Here is a 12,300-nt window from a genome sequence, read left to right on the forward strand (position 1 = left end):
GAAGAGCAGAAAAATATGGAATTTCTGAGTTTTGTAAGTAACAAAGACAACTGTGTTTGGTTTTCTACAGGTAAAAGGGTTTATACAGGTTCTGGACCCTCTCAACGTAGAATCTGTGTACTTGGTAACACTAAAAGCTCACACACAAGCAATGAACTGCATCAGATAGTTGAAGAATCAATATTGTAGAATTTGTAGAAGCATCCTAGGAAAGAAGATAAAGGGCAAATAACTGATTATGAAAACAGGGGGAGAAACACTTAATCTGGTTAGAGCTGACCAAAGGGCATGGAAGTCATACTGGGAAAAAGTAGTCAGTCATTACAAAAACGTTACAGCAGTAAAAATCACTTGCAGTAGGAAATTACTTGCCAAGAGGTTCACGAGACACTGGTGAGAAAGGCTCAGAAATGGCCATGTAAAAACACTTTATTTTCCTTTTATTTTGCTCTCATTTTTCCCAAGGACTTTCCTTTGCCAGCCTTTTCCAAGAGCCCTTGGGTGAGATGGGAACTACATGGGAAACTCGGCTTCCTCAGTGACATAGTTTGCCCTCACTCCTACAGTAGAGCAGAGAGTAGCAAGACCTGGTGAATCCTATTTGAGTCACCCAGATGTTGGCTGTTTAGGGCTTTTGCACATACTTGGGAAAGAAGTATTACACAGAGATAAGACATTGCATTAATTGTTCTTCCTTAATTTTTCTCACTGTGTAGCTACCTAAACCCATCAGATTTTAATGCCACCTGAAGAGGAACCCACTGTTCATGAGTTAGGCAATTAGGTTTGAGAGTTCTGTCCTGAATCTGTTCAACTCAGGTATTCACAGATTGTTATTTTATGTGTGCCCTTATCCCTCTGGGGGATCTCATCTTCGGCCTTTGACCAGTGGTTACCTAATAACTATCTTACAGAGACACTTAAACTGCGTAAAGCTGAACTTGGAGTAAACACTTTACATAGCAAAGCTGGGCACTGAATTCAAGTCTGCCGGGCTCTTTGTGTCTCTGAGACGTCACCAGCAGACTCTGCTCACTGATAGAGACTATTTGTCTACTATATAATGTACCACAATGTGGCAGTGTGCAGCTACTGATGACAGCACACACTGAGATGTTTGGGCCTTAAGGAACACCACCATCACTCTGAAGACGTGGCAGTACCATATGGGAATAGCTTCTTGTGAAAGAACAGGGCGTTTGTTGTGGTCATGGGGAATCTGAGCCCTTCATACAATAAGGATGCAGCCTGTTACAAAGGGCATATTCAGAAAATGGATAAAAGTTAAGTAAGCAGATCCATATATTCAAAGCACAAAGCATAGCCTTACCTATTTGCTGAGGAGTTGTGGGGGATTAAAATATACTGGTGTGATCTTCTTGACAATAACTTGATTGCTTCTCCCCAGGGAGAAGACTGAAATGATTCGATCCTATATCCAGGAGGTGGTGCAGTACATAAAACGGGTATGTGAGGCCATATGTCTATTTTTCATGTTGGGATTTGAAATACCAGCTTTTGTATTTCAGGTCATTTGAAACTGCAGATTCTAAGCTTCAGCATGAAGAATAATTACATTCGTATAGTTACTGAAATGCAAAAAGCATTCTATGAGCTCTATGAGTAAATACAAGTCAAAGAACCTCATTAAAGGTGTTAGCTTTTCTGAAGCTGTAGGTGGTTTGCACTGGCTGAATGTGTGCCCTGCGGTGTTGTGATGTGTGATATTGCTATGAAACATATGCCACTGTTGAATTTCGTCTTCATTTCAGTACAGAGAGAGTTCAGTTCAAAAGTTGGCCCATTTTTGCTCACAGAGGCCTTGATTCAGGAAGCAACCTAAAGAAGTAGCAAATAAACTGTCCTTAATTCCTGCTGGAGTCAGACGTGTCTGAGCGCTTTGTTAAATGGGGCCCCAAGTCTATCAGTGTGTTCATTGAGGACTCTAGGATGGAAATCCTCTTCTGGGAAGAGGGTCCATCTCACACACCTTCTACAATAAAAACTATAGCAAAATCTTAGGAGTTTTAAAATGCATTATGCTTTTAGTAGCATTGAAAGTCTACAGTAAGTCCTTGAGAGGCTTCTGATTCTAAATCCCACGTGTGACACCTGAGATGCATTGTCCACACACAACCATTAGCGCAGTTGTGCTCACAGCTGCTTGTGACAATGGTAATCTGATATAAGAATTATTTGGTTTTGATGATAGAATGAAATATTTGTTGGGGAAGAGATGGGAAGTGAGGATGTGCAGTCTCTGAAAGATTTTCTGCTCTTTTCTTACAGCTAGAAGATGCTCAGAGTAAAAGACAGGAGAAACTTGTAGAAAAACACAAGGAGATCCGTCAGCAAATACTGGATGAAAAGCCTAAGGTAAAGAGTTTTTGAACATAAGTTGTACTGCTAACAAATGTCCTGCAGGAAAGAAAGTGTTCTCACAGCAGGTAGGCTGATGTTTAAGCATGAGAAAGTCCATTCACAGCATCATAGCCACTGTCTAATATTCAGGATGGAAAAAAGTCATATAGCAGCCTAGTATGGAACACCACTTCAAGTCCAGATGTCATACAGTGGGGTTTGGTTTTTAGTATTCATACGGTTCCAAAGCTTTTGGTGTACATAGTGCTTCTGACCAGCAGAGTGTGCCCTTCATTGTACTTCAGCGGTACAAAACCAAAACACAGTTTACATTGAAAAGAAAAAGAGATATCTTTTTAGCATGCTTGCCGCAGCTATTTGCCATAATTGATGAGGATGTATTTCTGTGGAAAACAATGAGCATTTTCATGATACTAGTGCTTAATATTCCACACTGCTTGCTGGATTTCCTCTGTTTGATGTTGTGCGCTGCATCTGCATGCAGTATTCTGAAGTACCCTTTTTGATCTGCCATTGAATTCAGTGCAGAAGTTTCAGAGTCCTCCACTTGTACTTGATTTTCCTGTAGGAACCCCTTGGTAACTGTATAATCAGAGTTCTGCACAGAGGGAGACTTCTTTTCAGCAGAGTTCATATCCAAGTATGATTCTTCACAGCCCATTGTGTCCTGTCTGTTTTCTGTTTTCTGCGCTTGTTCCAATGTGTGTTCTAGGCTTCACTTTTCATCTCTTGTCCGTGTCCACAGTCCAAATGTTTCCGTGCTTGTATTACAGCTTGAATTCTAGCATTGGGTGTGAGCTAATCAGTGTTGTCATGTCATTTCTGTGAAATACCCAGAGAATAAACTAGGGTAAGGTTTGAACAGCTCTGGCAGAATAAGAAATGGTAGTGATTCTGATTTTCTACTTATCCTTTATAAGTCCTGTTTATAAATAAGCTGGAAGTTGTTAATGTCATGGGTGTAAAGACTATATATCATATTACGGTTTATATTTGGTGCTGTAGGTTCATGAGTTTCTCAGGCATGTGAACTAAAAAGACTGGAATTTAAATGTCCAAATAACCTGCTAGCGCTTCCAGCAGTGGGTTCTCACAAATCCTTGGGCACTTGGTTACTTCTTTGTGTCGTGTCCTCTCTTCTTTCTGTCTTGATTTTATTAGCATAAAGCACTGAACATTTGTCACTAAGGATTTGGGTTGCATTTGAAAGATTATGCTGGACTGGTAGCTTAGACTCCTCCATCAGCTGTCCACATGCCAAGCGTTAGGTCATGGAACAGAGCTGCTCCAGATCCCTTGTCTTCCCCTGCATCTGGCCATCAGTTAAAGCGCTGCAGCAATCTGTGCTCTCCATTTCTCCTGAGCAAACCCTCTGCAGCAATGTGCCTCACAGGGCCTGGCTGCCCTGTGTTCCTTTCCCACATAGTGAAATGGGCAGACTTTGCTGAATTTATGATGCTATTTGCCTCTTGCTGGCATGAGAGGATTTAGGGAAAACATAATTACTCATTTTATGAAGTCTCTTTTTATGTTTTGCCTCATGTTCATTTTTCATATCCCTATTTGCTTCCTCAGTGACAGGGCATATGATATAAAATAGATCAAATGATTTCCCAGCTGAGAACCACCAATGGATTTTATGCAAACAGCAGCATTTCTAGGCTGATCTCTCGTGCTTCAGTATTCAAACGCGCACTAAAATTGATGCTAGCTGTGTTAAAAGGGTTTTCTGGCAGTAGCAACTCAAGCCCTAAACAAAGAGTTTAATATATTAAGAGGGAAAGAATTTTTAGTGTTTTTACCAATAGTTCCATTGGAGACAGATTTGCCGTCATCCATCACTGTCATTGAGTTATGTATTAGTGACTCACAGTTTGTTGCGTTATGACTTTGAGCACAGAGCTCTGTCCTAGCCAGGAAGAATATTGTGTCACAAAGTGCTGCCAAGAGGCTGCCACACCACTGAGGCTTACTTAGTTTTTGCAGTCTGAGTGTGCAGCTTCCCCTGTTGTGATGTGTGTGGGTCACCAGGAGAAAACTCGCTGACATTTTAGACAACAGCTTTTAGAAGCTGCACAAACTGGATGCGAATCAGTTCCCTGCAATGGAGGCAGAGGGCTTGATTGTTGTTTAAAATGTCGTGCGCTTAGATGAAAGTATTTAATTCAGGATCGATTTAAAACCTTAAACTCTGCCTCTCGCTCGTGTATATAATGTCTAGTGTTTGGATGTGAGATTTTTGCATCTTTCATTTGCAGGGCTATTGTATAGGGAAAAGCTTTTTTTCTCATATAACACTTGGAGACTTCCTGAATTGATACTTTTAGGCAAAAGGATGGAAATAGTTCTTCAGCTTCTTGTGGTCCTGCTGGAGTCAGTGTAGGCATTGGCTGTGATGAACCCAAAACGTCATACTGTATCTATGTAAGTAACGAGGATATCTTTGTGACAAACTGATTTCTGATGCTGTAGAAATGAGAAACTGAGCAGTATCATCAACTCTGTGTCTGTGTATGGAAACACGGCAGCCACTGCCACGATGATCACCTAACTAACAAGTCAAATACCAACTGTCTCTAGGTCAAAACATTTCTAACTTGCCACAGTGGAAACAAAGCTCAAGTGCTCTCCTGCTATCTTTTTCCCAACATCATCATTGCCAAGCCAGGCCATATCTATTTTCTTTTCTCTCACCCTTCTTTCTTTCCTTACATTATCTGCTGGCACCTTTATTATCAGCAACAGCTTGTATGTTGTTCCCCCCCAGTTCTTTGTCTCCTCCTCTTACTCACTGATGCACATTAAGCTTGTCCAGTCCTTATCTTCTCCCCCTTGGGCATCTATTCTGCGTGATGGGTAGGCTGCTGTAGAAAGACAGCTCTTTGCACCACAGTGCTGAATTCTGTATGTTAGTGCAGTGTGTGGTTTCAGATTCTCCACCACAGCAGGTGTCTGGCACTTATCTAAGTACAGAGGAGTGCACCGAGAATGATCCTGGTCATTGCATCTCAATTTCTCTGTCCTTGACAGCTTGTGCATTGAATTAAACATAAATCAAGTGCATTTCTTCCTCCCCTCCCTTGCCTCCAATTTCATTGTAATTACAAAAATCAATACACATGAGACATGACAAGGAATTAATTATTTTTCTGAGAATCGACTCAGTTACAGTAAATAGACCCAAGCCTCCTCTAATTGAAATCAATGAGACTTTTGTTATTCATGCTCGTGGGTCAGAGTTACACTGAAATCTCAGTATAATAGCTGAGACGCCTGTGCTCCTGCCATCAGCTCCTGCTGCCAGCCCAGTTAACCTGACTCTTTTGCCTTCAGTGGACCATATTCTGTCAAGGAAGATGTAACTCATGGGGTTCCTCATGTTGCAGCCCATGTTCATGTTTCTGCTCACACTTACTCTACTGTTCACAGCCACAGCTTAGCCAGTTCTGACAGATGGTGTGGGCTCCTGTAGAGATGTGGAAAATGGTGCTGTTCAGGGGGAGGCTTTACCCGTGGGAAAAGGTCCAGTAGATCTACAGAGGCACCATAATCTGTGCAAACTTCCTTCTAAGAGCTGCGTCTCTGTGTTCTTTCAAATGAATGAAGAGAATACAGTTCTAAGGTATAAAATTCCTTTTTCTCTTCAAAAAATATAATGAAAACAATTTTTAAAGATGATAAATCAGTCCTTGATAATGGAAAATCCAAGCATCTCATGCGTGCTAACTCACTTTCAAAGAACGTACATTTATTATCTCCCAATTTGATGTGTTATTAATTGCACCCAGTGGGAGTCAACACTTCTACATCCAATCAATAATTAACATTAGCACTGTACCGGAAAAACTTAAGGGGACATAAAATGCTACATAGTCAAGTTATAGAACAAATTGACAAGGTGTTGATCCTTTATAGCAGTAAGCCTCTTATAGCTCCAGTGTCATCTTTCTCTTACACAGGGCTGGGAGGGCCTCCAAGTTCTTTCTTCTCAGGGCTGGCTGCTTTTACAATCACATACCATGTAAGCCTGTTGATGGAACAGAGCTGCACAATGATGCGTTCCTTCTGGGTGTTATTTAAAGGGGGATATTTGAAAACCCAGTGAATGATTTCATAGATTTCAGATTGATGCTTTCTGATTCCTTAGAATATCCAGAACCCATTGATCTTTGCGAAGGTTACAACTTGTCATATGTGCTTTATGTGAAACCTCGTGGTCATCTTCATGAGATGATGTCAGAGAGCTAAGTGGAGCTGCTACTGACAGCAGGGTCAGCAGCATCACCGCCCTGACTTCAGAAAGAGGTCAAGTACAGCAAATGTATTTCACAGCACTTTGAGATCTTATTTCAGTTAACCTCAGAGCCGCTCTATTAGCTCATCTGGACAGAGCAGCTCTTGGGACTTTGATGACTATTCCAGTGTCCTTTCAGCTCACGGCATAATTCACAGTCCCAATGCACTGTCCACCACAATCCTTGGGGTTTTTTATCTTTTACACCTCTGTCGGAAGCCAAGCTGCCTTTTGGGCTAGCTGCACCTTAATTCAAACCCTTCCAAATGCATTCCAGTGCAACCACAGGCAACTCTTCAAGAATTCTGGGGAAAGAGTTTGGAAGAAAAGGTTATTTCAGTTTACTGACTTTCATGGGACTTTGCATTGAATGGATTGGGATCGAATGGGGGAAAGTTGCCTTCCCACAGTAATATTCAGACTCATTGTAAAAAGGTGTGAAAAAAACAAGTTGATAGTGTAATATTTGACAAGTTCTCCCTTTATTTTCTCTGTGGTTAGGTAAAAATTAACTCTTTTGTTATTTAATTCAAACATTTGCAAAGCTGAAAAAGAAACCTCTTCTGAATCTGTGGCTGCTAAGCTGAGATTACTTATGGCACTATGTGCCAAAAAAGCAGAGTTAAGAGGGCTGAAATAATTTACTGTTTGCTTCACTGTTAGTTTTGGGTTTTGGTGCTTGTATATTCATCAGAGGGGAATAATAAACTTCTTCTTTACCTCATTAAATGGGCAAGAGCATGGAGAAATGAATGGAATTTTCTTAGCCTCAGTGAACAGAAATATTTAGCAGGAATATCTGAAAAACCACAATAATTCTAGACTGAGATTTCCAGATCTCGCTGGGACTTGATTTGGCTTCTTCCCACTTGTGGACCAGAGCTGGCATTGAAGGATGCAGTTTGCATGGACTGTTCATCTGAGGATCTTGGCACTCTGCTCAGCACCTCTCAGTGACAATCAGCCTAATTATCTAATGAACTTTGAGTAGATTAAGCCCTGATGTTTCTTTAAATGTTTTATGAGTGCAATTGCTAAGCAGTCCCCAGCTCCCAGGTATTCTGGGGGGAGACGAGGCTTATCTCTTCTCTTCTGTTTCTCCCAATGGATACACAGTGCAGAATGCACTTTCAGCCTGTAAACTGAGCAGTAAATAGTCTCCCTTCTCTCATTCAAACGAAACAGGCTGACCTTTATCCTATGCCAGTTTTATACCAATAAAACTCCCTTAAGTTCTGTGAAGTGACTGGCTCACCACTAGGCCTGAGATGAAAAGACATCAGTCCAAATAACAGGATGCTCAGGGGATTATTTTTGATGAAGACCTTGCTTCCTGGCTTACACTTTTTTTCCTTACAAATCCACATTTTTAATGATTGTTTATTTTTCCAGCAGAATAAATATAACAGTGAGAGAGAAATGGGTCTCAGGTCACAAAAGACACATCGAACAAGTTGAGGTGATATTTATTGTGTTACTTAAACGTCTTGCAGTGTTCTTGGGAACACTGACTTCCAAATCAGCAGCAGCAGATTTCCCATGTGAATATACAGAATGCTTTATAAATTTCTTATAATGAATTCTGACATCACTTCCTTTAAATAAGAATGCCATTAACCCCTTGTAGGGAGAATGTGAACACAAAGAAATATTTTAATGATTGGGATGGGGCAAAATAAGATCAATTTAATTTAGATTGGAGTTTATTGACAGAGGGTGATGGTTTTGTCACATTTACTGGAATTTTACTGGAAGTCACCAAAAATCTTGGGTTTGAGCTGTGAAAAAAATGGAAACTAAATTATTTGAAAGGTCTAGTGTTAATCAAACAGGACATTATGAAGTTAACAGAGTCCCTGTTGATTTCAACTGGTATTAGTGAAGGCAGGAGTATGGTCCGTAATGGAGGTCATGGTGCAGACAGGTTGGATTTGTGAAGGTTAGTGACATTTTCCTGGATGACACACTAATAAGTAAGAACTGTGAGGGTTTGGGGTTAAAGAAAAGAGGTTTCAGAATCCAGTTACCAGCTGTGGGCAAAAGGGTTGGCAGAAAATGCGTTAAGGAAAGAGAAAGGCATGAATTTGAGAATTCTTCATGTAAAAAAACAGAACCTTCCCTGCTGTTTTTCTGATTTGCACAAGAGAATCTGTTCCTTTTGTTCCCCTCTCAGAGAAGCACATTGCTCATGGCTCAGCCCACAGTGGTTAGTTGTTTAAATCGCCTTCCTGATACACGGAAGAAAGATGAAACCCAAAGCAGAGCTCAGAAGTAGCAGCAGTTGCTCCTTCATTCACCTGGAGTGAATAGTGTAACATTAAAAGACCCCTTGTCCTCCATTGCCTCTCAAAGCACTTTCATCTGCACTATCCCATTCTCTGCTCAGCTGTAGAGCACATCTGTTAAGGTTAAAGCAAATGCCAGCTGTCACTCAGGAGCCTGCACTCACTGGCATCCAGCAGTTATTCCTTTCTGCAGCAAAGATCTCCCAAAGCTTGGGCAGTTGGACAACAAGCTGTAGATAGCACCTTCCTAGGAGACAAAGGAGCATCAAACTAACTGATGTGTTAACACTGATATCTGTGCAGAACAAAACAACCAGAAGTGGTGTGAGACAGTTTGAGAAGCTAGGGACTGCAAATGTTTTGTGTCAGGATGTTCAGCTTAGCCTATGCAGTATTGAAACCTGATGAGAGAAATCCCTGCTAGGAAAGTAATTGTGGTTCTGCAAAGATGAGTGCTTCGCATGCTAAATGTAAGTGAGCAACAGGGCACCAAGGAGCTGTTGCCCTCCTTCAGCTTCTCATGAGATAGTGTAGTACTCTATAAAAACACATTATAAAACATAAGTTTAATATTATGCACAGACAGTATGCATGAAGTGCATGGTAGGTGCACACAGACACTCCAAATACAATGCACATGTAGCATCTTGTGCCCATGTTCATCGCTCTAAGTCAGAGTCAGATTGAACCAGCAACACCACAAAGGCAGAACCACATACTCTTATGCAACTGCATTCATCATTGAGCAACAGCAGCAGCAGAGTTCTTAATTATCAGACCTTCAGTGCCACATGACAAATGAGGAGAGATTCAGTTTGACACAGCTAATGGAAAAAACATTTAAAAGAAATATTAATGCTTGGTATGTGAGCTCATTAGAGGGATGGTTTTAAATGCATGAAATGAGGAAAAAAATATGTTCCTTAATGTCACTGGTCCTGCTAAGATTGTAGTTGAAGAGCTTTGTTTATGCAAGTCATTTGTTAAGTTAGTGCTAAAGTCTTTGTGCAACATCAGGCTGCCAAGCACAGCTGCTAATGAAAGTAATTCTGCTTTTCTGCAAATGAGGTAGTAGTGCACACTGCAGCATATGCTAAAGATGCAGGTTGTTTTCACTAGCACACGTGTGACAAGTGGGTGCTGAGGTTATCTTCTTTACAGTGAGATACTTCAGGGCGATAAACATACTCATATAAAGGGGAACAGAAATAACAAGAGTAGTAATGTGAGAGTTTCAGAATTGTCCCTGGATTAAAAAGTATATTCATAGCCATGAAGAAAACCCTAATTCTGGTGTGCAGGAATTGGTTTTAGAAGCAACAAATGTTTCTGCAACAAAAAAATGTTGATTTTTAGATGCAGCAGTTTCCCCAGCAGTTTAAGAGCCCTGAGCATGGTAAGGGAAGAGAACCCTGCACAACCAGAAGGGAGAGAGGCTGCGCTCCTATCCGTGGTGACATGGAAACCAGCATCTCAGCTGCTCGTCAGCACAGACTGCCCATGCTATGTGGGTGCAGCTTTCAAGGGCCTGGCTGCCCTCCCGAGTCAGCAACAGAAACCTGGGAGAGACATTCCCTGGAAAGATTACTTTTCATTACATTTCTCCTGTGAGTCATTTCCAACAAATCAGCACTTTCTGGCACTAGTGGTGTAATGCAGCCGTAGTGGACGTAGGTACTATATAGGTTTAACTGCAGTGACCTAGGAAGGTTCCTGTTACTCAGACCTTGTTTGGAAGGAGGTTCTTGCCAAAAGACTGTGACTAATGCATAACCTACAGCTGTGTAGCTGTAAGTGAGCTCTTCTGTGGAGTCCTAGAGATCCGTAAGCTTTGTGTGGAATAAGTGGATGTGTCGAGGAAGGAGAAGCCTAACCAGGACATGGTTAGATATGGAGCCTGGCTTAAGGATGGTCAAGGCAAAGTTTTAAAGTGTTGTAACACTGACTTCTCCAAGTGAGTCCAGAGATCATTTGTAGGCAAATATCATGAGGGTGGTGACAGTTCCCAAAGTTTAGTTATTTTTCTGCCCCTAATAAGATGAACATAAAATCAGAGTTGTGATGTTTGGCTGAAAGAAAGTTTGTCTTTTGAAACCCACAAAGTATGGGCCAGGGAATCTCAGTCTTGGTTCTTTCTGTGCACTTTGCAGCTCTCCAGGTTGGCCTCTGGTTTAAACCGAGCCGCACAGCTCGTGCACTCACTCCCCCCTTTGTCCCCCAACTCCTGGAGAGTTGGGGAAGAGAATCCAAAGAATGTAGCTCCCATGGGTTGAGATAAGAATAGTTTAATAACTAAGGTAGAACACAAATCACTGCAGCTACCACCAATAATAATGATGATAAAGGAAATAACAAGTGAACAGAATACAACACCTCACCAGCCACCGACTCATAACTCACCCCACCCTGCCTGACCAAGCACCGACCGATACCTCCTCCATCCCCCCAGAACTCCAGCCCTTCCGGGTAACTCTTGGTTACATCCAGGGCATGACGTGCTATGGTATGGAATACCTCTTTGGCTAGCCTGGGTCAGGTGTCCTGTCTCTCCTTCCTCCCGGCCTCCCCTCCTTCCCTGGCAGAGCATGAGCTCAGAAAAGGCCTTGATCAGAGGAAACATCTGAGCAACAACTACAAACATCAGTGCTATCAGCACCGTTCCCAGCCCGAAAGTCAAAACACAGCACTGCACCAGGTACCAAGAAGGAGGAAAAAAATGACTGTTACTGCTGAACCCAGGACAATAAAAATTAAGAAATTCATTGTAGAGAATATGGTTATCAGGCACACCATACCATACTGTACATTACTAGTAATGATAGGAGGTGTTTTCTCAGCCTTTTTCCTCCTATTTCTCCACTTTCTCACTTCCTGAATTTCGCTTGCTCTCCTTGTCCTTTTCTGTCTTCCTTTGAGAGTTTTTTCACAGTATGTCATTTCTTTCTAATACTCTTTCCATAGACTTTCTTTACTTTTTATACTCTTTCCTCCCTCTTCCTTGGTATTAAGTTGCAAGGAGTATCTCAAAATACTTGTAGGAATAGTGTTTCCTTCAGATTAAAGTATGTGTTTGAAGAGGAAGCCTGAAGGGAAGAGATGTTCAAGGGCTGACGTGACGTGGTCTGCATGTCTGTGAGCTTGGCTGTGCAAGTGGAATATGTTCCAAAGTCTTTCATTAGATACATGCATGTTCCAAAGATGCATGAAAACATAATCTTTCATAAACACCCCAAAATAGGTGTAATAGGAAGAGTCATATTTAAAGTGAAGGAAGACAGAAACAAATCAACCTGAGCTAGAAGAAAATCAATGTGACAGTGAGCCTAAAGAGTTTAAATT

The 12,300-nt window shown here is 41.5% G+C and overlaps 1 protein-coding gene across 1 annotated transcript in view; it reads left to right on the forward strand.

Moving 5' to 3' along the window:
* The window catches only part of PLCB1 (phospholipase C beta 1), a 165,599-nt gene that overhangs the window by 101,594 nt on the left and 51,705 nt on the right, over positions 1-12,300 (forward strand). Inside the window, exons 28-29 of the mRNA XM_034060375.1 lie at positions 1,409-1,466; positions 2,290-2,376. Of these exons, the coding sequence (XP_033916266.1) occupies positions 1,409-1,466; positions 2,290-2,376 (145 nt within the window). The remainder of the gene's footprint in view (positions 1-1,408; positions 1,467-2,289; positions 2,377-12,300) is intronic.

Source organism: Melopsittacus undulatus, chromosome 3, assembly GCF_012275295.1.
Source record: "Melopsittacus undulatus isolate bMelUnd1 chromosome 3, bMelUnd1.mat.Z, whole genome shotgun sequence".
In the NCBI taxonomy this organism is placed as follows: domain Eukaryota; kingdom Metazoa; phylum Chordata; class Aves; order Psittaciformes; family Psittaculidae; genus Melopsittacus; species Melopsittacus undulatus.